Raw genomic sequence first — 13,207 nt, 5'->3', positions numbered from 1 at the left:
GCTTCATGTAATGCTTTTATTGCTCAGTTTTGTAGGTGTTTCTCATGTATAAATCTTGTCTGAAGATGTGGGAAATTAGGCAGCTCAAACCAACTTAATGTCCATTAATGATTATCTGTTATAGGAAAGGAAGAAACAATTTAAGTTAGAGGTTTGTTTAGGTGAAATTCTCTGCTTGATTTAGAATTGTCTTGAGAAGACAATTACCATTCAGGGATCTGTGTTTTTAAACTTTCTGAATTGACCACACAAGTTTACAAAATATAAATAAATGCATAGATGCAGAAGTTCTTTTTAGGTGTTTCAGACAATATTTTTTTGCCTGAAAGAGTTATTTGCTATTGGTGTGGGGTTTTTAAGGCACATGCTGCAAAATTTCAAGACCTACTCTATTACAAGCATGTATACACTTGCTAGTATTTTTAACAAGTTTTTAATTGACTGTCATTCTGCAGACTTTTGTAGATGTTTCACTGTAATCAATGGTGGATTGGGAAAAGGCATTCTTTAGAGGAGACATAAGTTTTATCATAGAATAAAGTTATTTGTTTTTGTTAGGTTTTCTAGGCTACTGAAAACAGTTGCTTTACATTAATGTTCCTGTGTATGTCTTGGGATCACAGTGGCTGCAAAAGCATTGGCATTTTCTGTTATTTTTGATTCTAGTTTTGCTGATTAAAATTAGAGTGACTTGATTTCATTAGTTGTGAATACAATAGCACCTGAGGAAAAAAAGGAATAATGAGAAGAAAGCACTGCGGAATTATATGGTATTACTGAGAGATTGCATTCTATGTGTCACAAGCAGTTTGACAATCAAGTCAGGGAGGAACCTGCTTTTCTTCATGAGAAGAATTTATACGCTGAGAATACACATGCTGTCATGTCACAACATAGTTCTCTAGGAGGGTTTTGATATGCTGTGTTTTCTTGCAGGATTATTTTGACATAGTTAAGAATCCCATGGATCTTTCTACTATCAAGAGAAAGCTGGACACAGGACAGTATCAGGAACCGTGGCAGTACGTGGATGACATCTGGCTCATGTTCAATAATGCCTGGTTGTATAACCGCAAAACATCCCGGGTATACAAGTACTGTTCCAAACTGGCAGAGGTGTTTGAGCAAGAAATTGACCCAGTTATGCAGAGCCTTGGTTATTGCTGTGGTAGAAAGGTAAGAAAGTAAATATCCTTAGTCTGTTGCTTGCTTCCTTGAATTGAAGGGGAGAAATACAGCAATTGCAATTGTTATCAGTTATGGTGTGTCAAAAATTTCTGATGTTTACCAGGATTTAGCAATCCTGAGTAATCTGAGTTTGAGCATTTTGTGGATCTTCTAATTCTGTCTAGTCCTTAAATAATCTATTTGTATGTAAGTCCTTGGTGGTGGGGGGGGGAATCAGCAACAGAAAACTTACTTTCATAAGGACAAGCTTTTGCTATTGCAAATTAAGCACGTGTGGTTTTATTACTTAAGAAGTTCGGTATTTCACTGTATACTGAAATTCTGTTTCCCTTGTTTTAATGTGCTTTCTGTCTGTGGAGATAACTTGAGAATATCAGCCCACTTAATGTCTTTTGTGACTAGCACTTCATACACTTTGCTGTACAGAAAGATCTGTGCAGAGAGTAAGGTGGAAGTGTTCACTGTCTGGGTCACACTTGCTTCCCATGGAGAGCAGGTGTGAATACTAAGGTGACCCATTCCTCTTTGCAGTTGGAATTCTCGCCACAGACTTTGTGTTGCTATGGCAAACAGCTATGCACGATTCCTCGAGATGCCACTTACTACAGTTACCAGAACAGGTAAGGAAAACTCCGTTGGTGCGGTTTTGTGCATGCTGCAATCAATCTGTTACAGGCATGCATGCATTTACGTAGACACCCTCTTTATATGTGTACATCTTTATGTTTTAAGATAAAAGTTTTTGCTGAAAGTGCTTTTGAGTAGTTTGCCTTGTGTGTTAATAATGATTTCTTTGAGCAAAAGTTCACTACAGCCTTTGCTCTTCCCTCCTTTGTTTACAGAAATGTGTTGTTTTACTACATTTTGATCCTGTGGTTAATTAAATCTTCAGTTACCTACAAACAATATATACAAGTCTGTTGCCATTGTTTTCTACTGTGCAGCAGTATTTTTCATGCAGATCACTTAATAGACTATGGAGAAAGTGTATTAATAGTCATAATACATATTGTTTTTGTCAAGTCTGTTTTTCTCGTGATGTTAACACCGAAGAGCAAACTTATTTCTGTATTGCGCATCTTAACTGGAAGATCTGTGTATTCAGATCTTCAGCAGATTGGTGCTTGCTTTTTCTCACAAAGTTTCCTAAAGGGAATTGTCTTTGCAGAAGCTATCAGTAGCACTGTAAAATGCTGTCCCTTCTACAGCTCTTTGAGTATCTTTTTTACTTGGGGTTTATTAAAGGATTTAAACTTCACTTCTGAAAAGAGGTTCCTTGCTAGTCATCTCTGACAACTGGGGAAGTGAGGCAGGAAGAAGCAGGCAGACACATGCTTTAACATTCCCGTATTCCCTTGCCTGCCACCAGAATGCACCCATTAGAGCAGAGAGTTGCTTAACTCCAAGATACATAGATTTATCTAGTTCCTGCTCTCCATTAATTCCAAAACCTCGAACAGAAAAACCTGCCCCAAAACAAACCGGAATAACAAAAACATGGAGGATTTTACCTGAAAGCCAAAATTTTCCAAGAATTGTAGTTTAAGCATCTGGTCAGAGGAAAGCAATCAAAGATTATACAAGTTATAGCTTAACCTTTTAAAGCTTCATAAAGATTTATAAAAGTAAATGGTGGTTTTTAAGCTTCTACTTCTTTAGTCCTATAGTAGCCCACAACAGCTATTGTAGTTTTACAGTTGTATGTAGTGTAAAGCATGTGATGTCAGTATCTTCTGCTTATGTTTGTCCGTGGGCAAGTACTAGGTAAAGCAAGGCTATTGCTCAGAAATCTGACATTTGACATGTTTTCAAATGTTAGAAGGGAATGTCTGCATTGTAACAGGTGCCTGCATGTGACTTGTAGATTATTTAATGTACACAGATGCATATGTCTATAGATTGAAATGTATAATTTCAGAAGTACCATTCTCTGCATTATCTCAGATGAAAGCTGAGAAAGGAGGTTTGAGACCTGTCTTTTTAGCCTAACAGTTGCTAATAACATAGATTAGTGTAGCTTTATAATGAACTTGTTTAAATTTTTTAATTTCTGTCTTGTGCACTCAATTAGCATGCCTTATAATGGAGAAGCCACAGCTTTAGAACATTTTTGAAGGCTAGGGTAGAATCCTGAATGAATCTCTATTTTATTGAAGTACAAATGAAACTGTTCTCTGTAATGCTTGCTGTAGTGATGGTTGGACTGTTATGTGTGCAGACTGGGCCATGACAGAATCATATCCATGAAGAGCGTTATGTGTCTAGTTAATGTTAGTCAACATGGAGTTTGACAGTTCTATTAGTCTGTAAAAATTTTGAGGACAGATTTCATTGTTCCTAAAGTTTCTGGTATTTAGCTTTTCCTTTCAACTGGGAGAGAATTTTGTGACCTTTCAGCATTTATATATTTAAGATGGAAGACTTCCTCTCTTCCACTGATCTCCTGCAGATCCTCCTCCCAACAGAACTGCTGTGCTGATGTACAAGTCAGAGTAGCAGTTCCTCCTTCCTTCTGCTCTTTCCCCTGTCTCATTTTAATTCTTTGCTGTACGTGGCATGGATTATTAAAATGAAGAGGGTATGGGTATGCTAAAATGGAATACTCTTGTTTAATTTGTTTTTATCGTTTGCTGCTTGTGAACCCATTTGAGAGATTTAATGCTAATCTGTGCTTTGCCTTGGCTTTCTGCTTTGTGTTGTCTTGTCTTGCTTCTATGTTTTTGTTTTTGTCCTGCAAACCCCCATTTCTTTGTTCGTGTGTGTTATTTTTTTTAATTTCTCCTTCATGCTTGTCATTGTCTGCACTTGGCTTTGATTGCGCAAAAAAAAAAATCCAAACCAAAAAACCAAACCAACCAAACACAATGTGGGGCCCATAAATCCGCATCATTGAATATCCTTGTCGCCGTTGATGACCTGCTCTCTGCTCCTGTCCCTTCCTTGGCCTGCTGTGATTGGTGGCTCCGTTGCTTGACTTGGGCTGTGTTGTGTGGACGGAGCAGTTCACCCAAATATGGCCTTCTTGCTGACAGGTATCATTTCTGTGAGAAGTGCTTCAACGAAATCCAAGGGGAGAGCGTTTCTCTGGGAGATGACCCATCACAACCTCAAACGTGAGTTATTTGTGTTTGCTTGGCCTGTGCTTTCATGAGCTGTATTATGGCCTACAGTGCTTTCTGTAGGGAAAGGGGGGGGTTCAGCAGTAGGATTTTAGGCTAGTAGCAGGTGGATGATACATCCTTCATAAAAGCCTGAACTTGTGCTTGTCTTGAAAACCTGGACTGACTGAACTAGTGAAAAATAAGCACTTAGTGCTTAAAATTGCAGCTGTACCAATAGAAGGGAAAGAAGAAAATGGCTCTTACCCTGAAAAAAAAAAAAAAGTGGAAGTACTCTACTGCAGAAAAATAACCATGCCTGAAGGCAAGTGTTTGACAGACAAAGCTTGAAATGTCAAACGTACCATTTTCTTTATACCCTAGCTATGCTATTAAACTTGTATTCAACATCAGGTTGTTTTTCATCCAAATTAGAAGCAGGCAACCTCCTTTTGCCATACAAATATTTCACCACTGGAATGCCATCTGTCTGAGAAATGCTGTACAGTTGTTGAGGACACAATAAAAGGCTGTGCATGGATTTTACCATGTTGGTGGCAAACTTTTGGGGCAGTCTCTCATTTTGCTGTATCTTCCTCATACCTCTCCCCCCAAAAAATCTTGAAATTTTTGGGAAAAAAAAAAACCAAACAAACTTGAAATCTCAGGATTTTTGGAGACTAAGGAAGCCCTTGAGGGACAAATGAGTGTCAAGCAGTTACTCTTTGAGCTATTCAAGAAATCCCTTTGGGGGAAGGCAGTAAAAGAACCCTGCAGGGAGAACAAAATGAGGAATTCAGCAAAGTCTGAAGCCAGAGGGAGAGTTGTTGAACTTGGTAATTGGACAAACTTAGTTAAGTTTAATTTAGAACCAGATCCTGGATGCACTAATGGAGACATACAGAACAGTACTGGGAGTATCTGTTTTGGCTTGGGATGATGTAAGTGTACTGTGAAAGAGAGTAGATGGACATTGGATACAAATTCTTCACTAAGAGGGTGGTGAGGCACTGGAACAGATCTCACAAAGAAGTTCTGGATGTCCCAGAACTGAAGTGTTTAAGGACAGGTTGGATGGAACTCTTGGTCACCTGGTCTAGTGGAAGGTGTCCCTGACAATGGCAGGGGGTGATGATCTCTTAAGGTCCCTGCCAGCCCAAACCACCCTAGGATTCTGTGATCTACCTTTCTAGGTAAAAAAGGAAGAAATCATGTTGTATGCTGGTCAGTACAATGGGCCATGTCATGTACTTGTGGATAGGTGAATTGCTATTCTAGTAGAAGCAAAGATCCAAAATTTAATCAATGTAGAGTCAGTGCTTCTCAAATCAGTATAGAGTACATCATAGGAATATATACATGGTAGATCCTGTTTAAGTTCCATGCATCATATTATAAGAATAATTTGAGGTAATTGATATATTTAACTTCATTTATTTTATAAGGAGTTTCAAGTATTCTGCAGGTGGTACTCTTCATAGTAAACACTGAAATAAGAGGAGATAGGAAGGTTAATTCATCTCATGGAATTTGGAATGAGTCTGTCATTGCTTCTCAGAGAGGGATATACTGATCTTCACATGTTATGCAGAACACTCTTTGGGGTAAATTCTCACAGATTTGAGTATTCTTGTATGTTCTGAACCAGGTCATTTAAAAGATTCTTGGGACCTCACTATCAAAATTATGGCATTTTAGACCTTGAAAATGATGTAGAGAAGGTAAAGATAATGTATAGTAGTGGCTGGGCTGGGGTTGCAGGGTTTGGAAGCTGAAATTTATCCTTTGAAGTTGATGTAGGAGGAGGGTTAGGGGAATCTTGAAAAAGATAGCCTACCTTTCTCAGCAATCAAAGATAATTGGAATTCTCTGTCTGCAGAATATGAGAGGCATATCAAGTAGTCTTTTCACCATTAAATACTGATCAGATCTATCCAAAACTTGAATTGTCAGCAAGCTTTAATATTTATCCTGTAATAAAACTGAATAAGGGAACAATGTTGTTCTCTACAAGAGAAAAATAATGTTTTCCATGGACAAAGTGGAGTGGCATACACTTCAGTTGTCACTGTGTAAATTACAATTACTTTCCTTGTAGTACCAGTGAGTATTTAAAAAAATCTGCTTGTAAGTTTTGGTTTGTGGATAGCTGTGGTATTGCATGAATGTTTGTTGTCTTATGTTAAAACTGAGTTTTATTGCCTTTTTCTCCATAGCACGATAAACAAAGAACAGTTTTCAAAAAGGAAAAATGATACACTGGATCCCGAGCTGTAAGTATTGCTGTCACTCTTTGAATGATCCTCATTTTATTATAAATACTTTGTAAGATACATGTTATTCATTCACCATCAGCTTTGTCTTTGAATGTTTTCCAGTTTCATGTTGCTCTGTTAATTGGTAGGGGCTGCTTGCTCAGTAATCAGAAGATCTGGCATTCAGTGCTGAGAGCCCAAACCACTGTGGCTGTGCTTGAGAAATATGTAACACTGGATGTATGGGCTGAAATGACTCCATTTTGTTGTCTTGCCTATGGATTCAACAGAAGGATGAATGCAGATAGCTCTGCTTTGAAACTTTGTTGTGGCAAATGCTCAAGTCCCAGAACTGATTTGAGTCATTTGGCAGTAGCTCTTAGTGCTGTTGGCATTTCTAGTTGCTGCATTTTACAGGCAGCTGTAGTAGAAGAAAAAGTTGCTATATTTTGAATTAGCCACATACTATATATACCACTCTGAAAGCAGAACTGCAGTCATTCAGTAACATTAAGATGATGATGACTCAGCTACTTTTCTTGATATTCCTGAGCAATTTTTTGAAGCTGCTTTACTTTGTCCTGCATTATACACCTATGCTGCTATTTTGCAAACATTATCTCAGTTCTCAAATGAATGAGCAAAAAGAGTATTTATTGCTCCCACACCATCCTTGTAAAGGCACAAGGATCAGCCAGTTCTTCTGTTTTACAAGGGCTGTGGGAAGGAAAGAATAGTAGCTTGATTCATAACTTTTCTTTCCCTTTGTTAAAGGGGAAGATAGAATATAAGCCCAGCTTACAGTGGGATTCCACATGATCCACATAGATTACAACGGTTCATTCAAAATCTCCGACTTTTAGACAGGCACATTCAAAAGGAGTCAGATTGTCCCAATACCTGAAGCAACCTTAGGTATTTTTGAGAATTATATTCACCAACATCTGGGAGCTAAACCATATGACTTATCTCAGTTGTGCTTAAATCTCTGCTAATCTTCTGAAAGTGATTTAGACATTTGCTTCTATGTTCTTCCTTCCCACCTTTCTGCAGTATATTTATAATACACCCCAGGGTTCAAACATAGTGAGGCAACAAACAGCCAAATATTTCACCTGGTTCTTCCTTTCTGACATATGTGAATCCGTTTTCCTCTACTCTTTATAGCAACAAGCAGTTTACAGATTTTATCCTTAAAAGGGCTTCACTTGGAAAAAAAATGAGTGGATGGTGGTAAGATAAGCAAATGGTAATGTGTCCCTGCATAGTCTGCCTGATTTGAGCTGGCAGGTTCTTAATTTCTTCTGAAAGCTGTTCTCATATAGATGTGACTTGTGTTAAATAGACTCAAAAACTTAAATGCTGGAAGTGCTTTAATAAAATATTACAAAATATACAAACAAGCAATGATGCTACTAACCTTTGCTTCTCTTTGCCTTTTTTTGCCTTGTACAGATTTGTTGAATGTATAGAGTGTGGAAGAAAAATGCACCAGATCTGTGTTCTTCATAATGAGATAATCTGGCCTTCTGGGTGAGGAATTTCTCCTTATTAAGTAGATAGGATGTTTACTATTTGGTAAAGCTCATGTATAAACTTCCTTATATTGGTTATATTTAAAAGACTGTTTAATGGAAGAAGTTACGTTCCCTGGAAATTTTACACAATCTATAGAGTAATATCAAATTTAAAATAGTATATCTTACATTGTCGTGTGTGAAGTTTTCTAATCTTTAACGTTTCCAATGCTTCTTTGTGTGGAAGAGAGCATTTCAGCCTTATGAAAAGATTTTTTTAGTTCTGGTAACAGTTTCAGACTGATCTGTTTTCTGTACAAATCATACTGCTTTGTGATCTTCAAAAGATTTTTTAACAAGGATTTAACATGTGAATCAACTTTTTTGACCTCAGTGATCAGATTAAATTTAAAAACCAATATAGTTTTCTTTAGATGCTCCATGGTGTTTGATCAACACACGTGTTTTCTTCTGATTTAAAAAGGATGATAAATGTTGATAAAATTTTAAAGAGCTTAAATGTCCCATTTCTTGTCAAAAAAGCTTTGAGCTTAGCATTCTGTTGTCCCATCCACATTGCTGCAGAAAAGGATGGATGTTCTGTAAGTGAGGAAGAATCATAGAATCATTTGTGTACAGTGTATTTGGGCATTTAGAAAAAGAATTAGCCATATGCTTGGTGTTGCAGTGTCTTACCATCATCAGAGACAGCAGTTTGAGCCTATTTGCTCGAAGAATACTTTGAGCAAATACTGTCAGACCTTCCAGTGGAGACTTCCCTGGGTGTTCCAGTGGTGATGGGGGTGACTGATAGGGTATGCAGCACCTGGAGCTTAGATCCACCTCTGCAGCTGTGAAACAGTTGGACTGTTTTTTGTGCTTTCCTTTCAAATTTCAGTTAAGGTATTTTCCAGACCAGATAAGATCTGGTGAAAGATTTTCCTTCTAATGGTAAGATGCTAGAGAACTTGGTGGTCTGACATGAGGTGACTTCACTTTCTTTTTTTTTTTTTGCTTCAGTTTCGTCTGTGATGGCTGCCTAAAGAAAACGGGACGAACCAGGAAAGAGAACAAATTCTCTGCTAAAAGTAAGATTCTGACACTTGCACCAGCAAATTTAAATAATATGTTAAGAATGGGGAAGAGGTAGCTGTTATGTGTTGTATTTAAGTTTTTTGGAGCTCAAGGAGGATACTTTTGGTCGGTTTTGACCATCAGTTCTGTAGTGTTCAGAATGTTTGCATTCAGAGGTGGTAGTGTTAGTTAATAGTCTGTTTTAGACGGCTGACATACTGTTTTAGAGCACTTCCATTACTGAAATACATTCTTGTGGTAAGTGGAGGCACTAACTTGGCTAGTATGGCTTTATAGACAGAATATACTTCCAAGTGCAAACTTCAAACTGCTTGTGAAAATGTCTGAAAGCAGTATTTTGTAACCTAGTTCAAGTAATTAATAATATAAATTCAGGAGAAGCCTTAATTGCGATTGACTTTTAAGACAAGATAGAAATTGGGTTGAAATACTGATTCTTTATTCATTTAAATAATGTATAAGCCATAAATGTGCCTGCAGGGGAAAGATAGCTCACCCTATCAAAAAGTGGTAGGGTTTAAAGATAAATTCTAATTTATGTTAACATACACTGCATGTGTTAAAAGTGATTTTTCATCTAACATGTGAGTAGAGAAATCAACTATGAACAGTGCAGTTTTATATATATTTAGAGCTATATTTTCCTCCTGTAGGGTTACCAGCTACAAGACTTGGTACCTTCCTGGAGAATAGAGTCAATGATTTCCTAAGACGACAGAATCACCCAGAGGCAGGAGAGGTCACAGTTAGGGTGGTACATGCATCTGACAAAACTGTCGAAGTAAAGCCAGGAATGAAAGCAAGGTACGTTCGTTTCTAATTTTGCTTTCTTTTGGCAGAAGTGGGAGCTGTTTGTACTTACGTGATTAAATTTTGATTCAATAGAATACTTTAGATTGGAAAACAGTTCTAAGCTTGAGTCCAACTGTTACCCAAGCACTGCCAAGGCCACTGCTAAACTATTATCTTCACGTGCTACATCTACACATCTTCTAAATATCTCCAGGGATGGTGACTCAAACACTTGCCTGGGCAGCCTGTTTCAATACTTGACAGTCCTTTTTGTGAATAATTTTTTTCCTAATGTCCAGTCAAAAAAGACTGCTGTATTCAAAACCTCATCATCAGCCAGTTTGTGACAAACAGATGTTCCAGCAGCATAATAATTTTTTGTGATGAGTGTCTTTTTAATGGTGAAAAGTGAGTGTCTCATATTTGAGTAGGTTGTAAACTTTTAACTTTGAAATTGCACTAGAATTGCACTTAGAGTAGCCCTCATCTTTGTTACCTTCACGAAGTAACATGCAGTCTCTAATATGTGAATATATTTGATATTCCTCTTTACCCTCTGCTCTGCAGGTTTGTAGACAGTGGAGAGATGGCAGAGTCTTTCCCTTACCGAACAAAAGCACTTTTTGCCTTTGAGGAGATTGATGGTGTAGACTTGTGCTTCTTTGGGATGCATGTGCAGGAGTATGGCTCGGACTGCCCTCCACCCAATCAAAGGTGAGGAACCCCACAAAAATCTATTTTCCCTTGGTGCTCTCTGGTTTGGATGACCCTCCTGTAGTTCAGTATAGAACTTCCCTGTTGCTCATGTGAGTCCCTTAGTGCTGTTAGGTTCTAGATACAAAATAGCTTCTGTAATGTTAGAGTTGTTTCTTACTGGAGATGCTGGCTGGCAGACAGTGTTGCCTTAAGGATCGCTTTCCTGTGTCCTCAAGGAAGGGCTTGAATAGTTTTAGGGAGGTGAGGCTACGATATCAAAAGAAGGCCAAGTTTCTAGAGGTAAACTAGGATCAGAGGCTTTGCAGATTGCTGCTGTAATGGATGCTTCAGATGTATAAAATAACATTAATAAACTTGCAGAATTGCTTCAAAATCTCTCCTCTTATGCTTTTTCTTGTTTTTTGTTTTTTTTAGGCGAGTGTATATATCTTACCTTGACAGTGTTCATTTCTTCCGCCCTAAATGCTTGAGGACTGCTGTCTATCATGAAATACTAATTGGATATCTAGAATATGTTAAGAAACTAGGGTAAGTATCTTATAATATTTTCTTCTGTACAGCATTTGTGCTGAGTAGTTCTTGCTGCAAATTAAATTACTACACCCTATAGTAAAGAATATGGTGCCTAAGTATCAACCTGTGATAGAATAACTTGACAACTTGTGTACAGTTGAAAAGGAGAAGAGGAAAAGGGATTGTAGGCTTTTCAGGAGAGGCTGCTGCTTCAGGTATTTTTATGTTTCCAAATTATGTAAAACTTTCTTAAGTTTAAGTAGAAAGAGTTAGCTTCTTCTCCAGTCCATAAAATGTTGTCACTGTGTAATGCCATGGCTTTAATTAGGTCATTCCTTTGGGCTAGAAAATGAGTTCTTACCCTTGTTTATAAGGAGAAAGTTGTGTACTTTGTCTGTACTGATTAACTCTGTAGCAGTTGTATAAGGCCACTAAGAAATCTTGAGTAGCTGAAATTGTGAGAAACTGAGGAGTTAGGAAAGAAAGAGGAAAATATACTTGGACAGCACAAAAGAACACAGAACAACTGCAGTAACAAGAAAGGTGGAAATTAAATTACTATGATTACTGAAGTAGAAAGGCCAGTGAAGTAAACATCACTCTATTGTCAAGGTACCTAGTGTAGGTTGGTGAAGTTATTTGTGGAGAAATTTTTAGGGACTATGTTTAAAGCAGTTGATGAGAAGTTATGGGAGTTGAAATGGAGGTAAGTCGTACTATCTTGAGTACTTCAGTACTCAAGGTGGTGAGTTCTTTATTACTTCAAAAGCATACATTAGGTTTCCTTCTGCTTTTTTTGTTGACTGTTTCCTAACCTGTGAGTCTGTACATTTGGTGCATAGACCTCAAGCCTCAGCTTTACTTAATGCTATTTTCTGTGTTAATGAGTAACATCAGGTTCTCCTTTTGGGAAAACAATCTTGGTCAAGCAGTATCATCTCTATTCTCAGGCAGAAGGAATGACAACTGGCTGCAGCTCCCAGGGCTTGGGGAGGGTTCTGCAGAGCTGTTTCTCAACAGGGCATGGATGGTTATTTTTCTCTAACTGGCTATTCCTCCTACTAGAGTTCTCTTCAAAAACTGATAGAGGGGAACTGAGGATGAAGAAGTGATCTTAGGTGTTATATGTGCTGCAGCTGCTACCAATTGGCTGTCATTTATCTTAATTGTACTCTAGATTGTGCAGCCAATCCCATAGGTTAGCAGCACCTGTTTATTTCCAGATATAATTCTTAAACTTTTTCAAACCGATTTTTAAAAACCAGAGGATTTACAATAGAAAAGTGAATTCTGTCTTTAAGTAAATCTGTTTTTTAAATGTTGGTAGATAAAGTATTACTGCTCTGCCTTAAGATTTCACTACTGAAATACCTAGACTTGATCTTTCCCTGATTAGTTAACTGGGAGATGGCAGTTGCAGGTTTGTGTCAGGCTTTGATTTTTATGTAGGCTGTAAAATGTGCACCCTTTACATATAAGTGCTTCATATATAGTGCTGGATTTTTAGAAAATTAGTGAAAAGATGGAAATGTTAGGTCCGGGAACAGCCGCCAACTCGGTGGTGGCGCCACCTGGTGTCAGAGAGGGGAGCGCACGGGAGTCCATTGTCAGCTCCCACATGTCCCGGTTTTGTCTAACCACGCCAGGTATACTACTGGACACATCTGGGCGTGCCCGCCCAGTGAAGGAGATGACTACATCTTCCACTGCCATCCTCCTGACCAAAAGATACCTAAACCCAAGCGACTGCAAGAGTGGTACAAAAAGATGCTGGACAAGTCTGTGTCAGAGCGCATCGTCCATGATTACAAGGTATGTTAAATGTGTGCTTGGGAGAGATTGACCGATTTCCTCCTTGCCTTATGCATTGTGCCTGATTCTTGGTGTTTACTGCATTAGTTTTAAGTGAATTGAGCACCAAAAGTTTAGAGTTAAAATGCACTCTCAAAAACATGTAGCTTCTGAAATAGTTTTAGCAAAAGACTTGAAATGGTTCCTTAAAACAAACTGAATTCTTGAGGAATGTTGTAAA

At 38.0% G+C, this 13,207-nt stretch overlaps 1 protein-coding gene across 1 annotated transcript in view; it reads left to right on the top strand.

Annotated features, from left to right (window-relative positions):
• Nucleotides 1-13,207, top strand: part of EP300 (EP300 lysine acetyltransferase) — a 59,501-nt gene that overhangs the window by 38,096 nt on the left and 8,198 nt on the right. Inside the window, exons 18-27 of the mRNA XM_014882607.2 lie at nucleotides 937-1,176; nucleotides 1,720-1,808; nucleotides 4,221-4,301; nucleotides 6,503-6,559; nucleotides 7,997-8,074; nucleotides 9,079-9,146; nucleotides 9,807-9,957; nucleotides 10,513-10,659; nucleotides 11,077-11,190; nucleotides 12,822-12,987. Of these exons, the coding sequence (XP_014738093.2) occupies nucleotides 937-1,176; nucleotides 1,720-1,808; nucleotides 4,221-4,301; nucleotides 6,503-6,559; nucleotides 7,997-8,074; nucleotides 9,079-9,146; nucleotides 9,807-9,957; nucleotides 10,513-10,659; nucleotides 11,077-11,190; nucleotides 12,822-12,987 (1,191 nt within the window). The remainder of the gene's footprint in view (nucleotides 1-936; nucleotides 1,177-1,719; nucleotides 1,809-4,220; nucleotides 4,302-6,502; nucleotides 6,560-7,996; nucleotides 8,075-9,078; nucleotides 9,147-9,806; nucleotides 9,958-10,512; nucleotides 10,660-11,076; nucleotides 11,191-12,821; nucleotides 12,988-13,207) is intronic.

This window comes from Sturnus vulgaris, chromosome 5 (genome assembly GCF_052056855.1).
Source record: "Sturnus vulgaris isolate bStuVul1 chromosome 5, bStuVul1.hap1, whole genome shotgun sequence".
Lineage (NCBI taxonomy): Eukaryota > Metazoa > Chordata > Aves > Passeriformes > Sturnidae > Sturnus > Sturnus vulgaris.
This window is presented reverse-complemented; position numbering and strand designations above follow the sequence as displayed.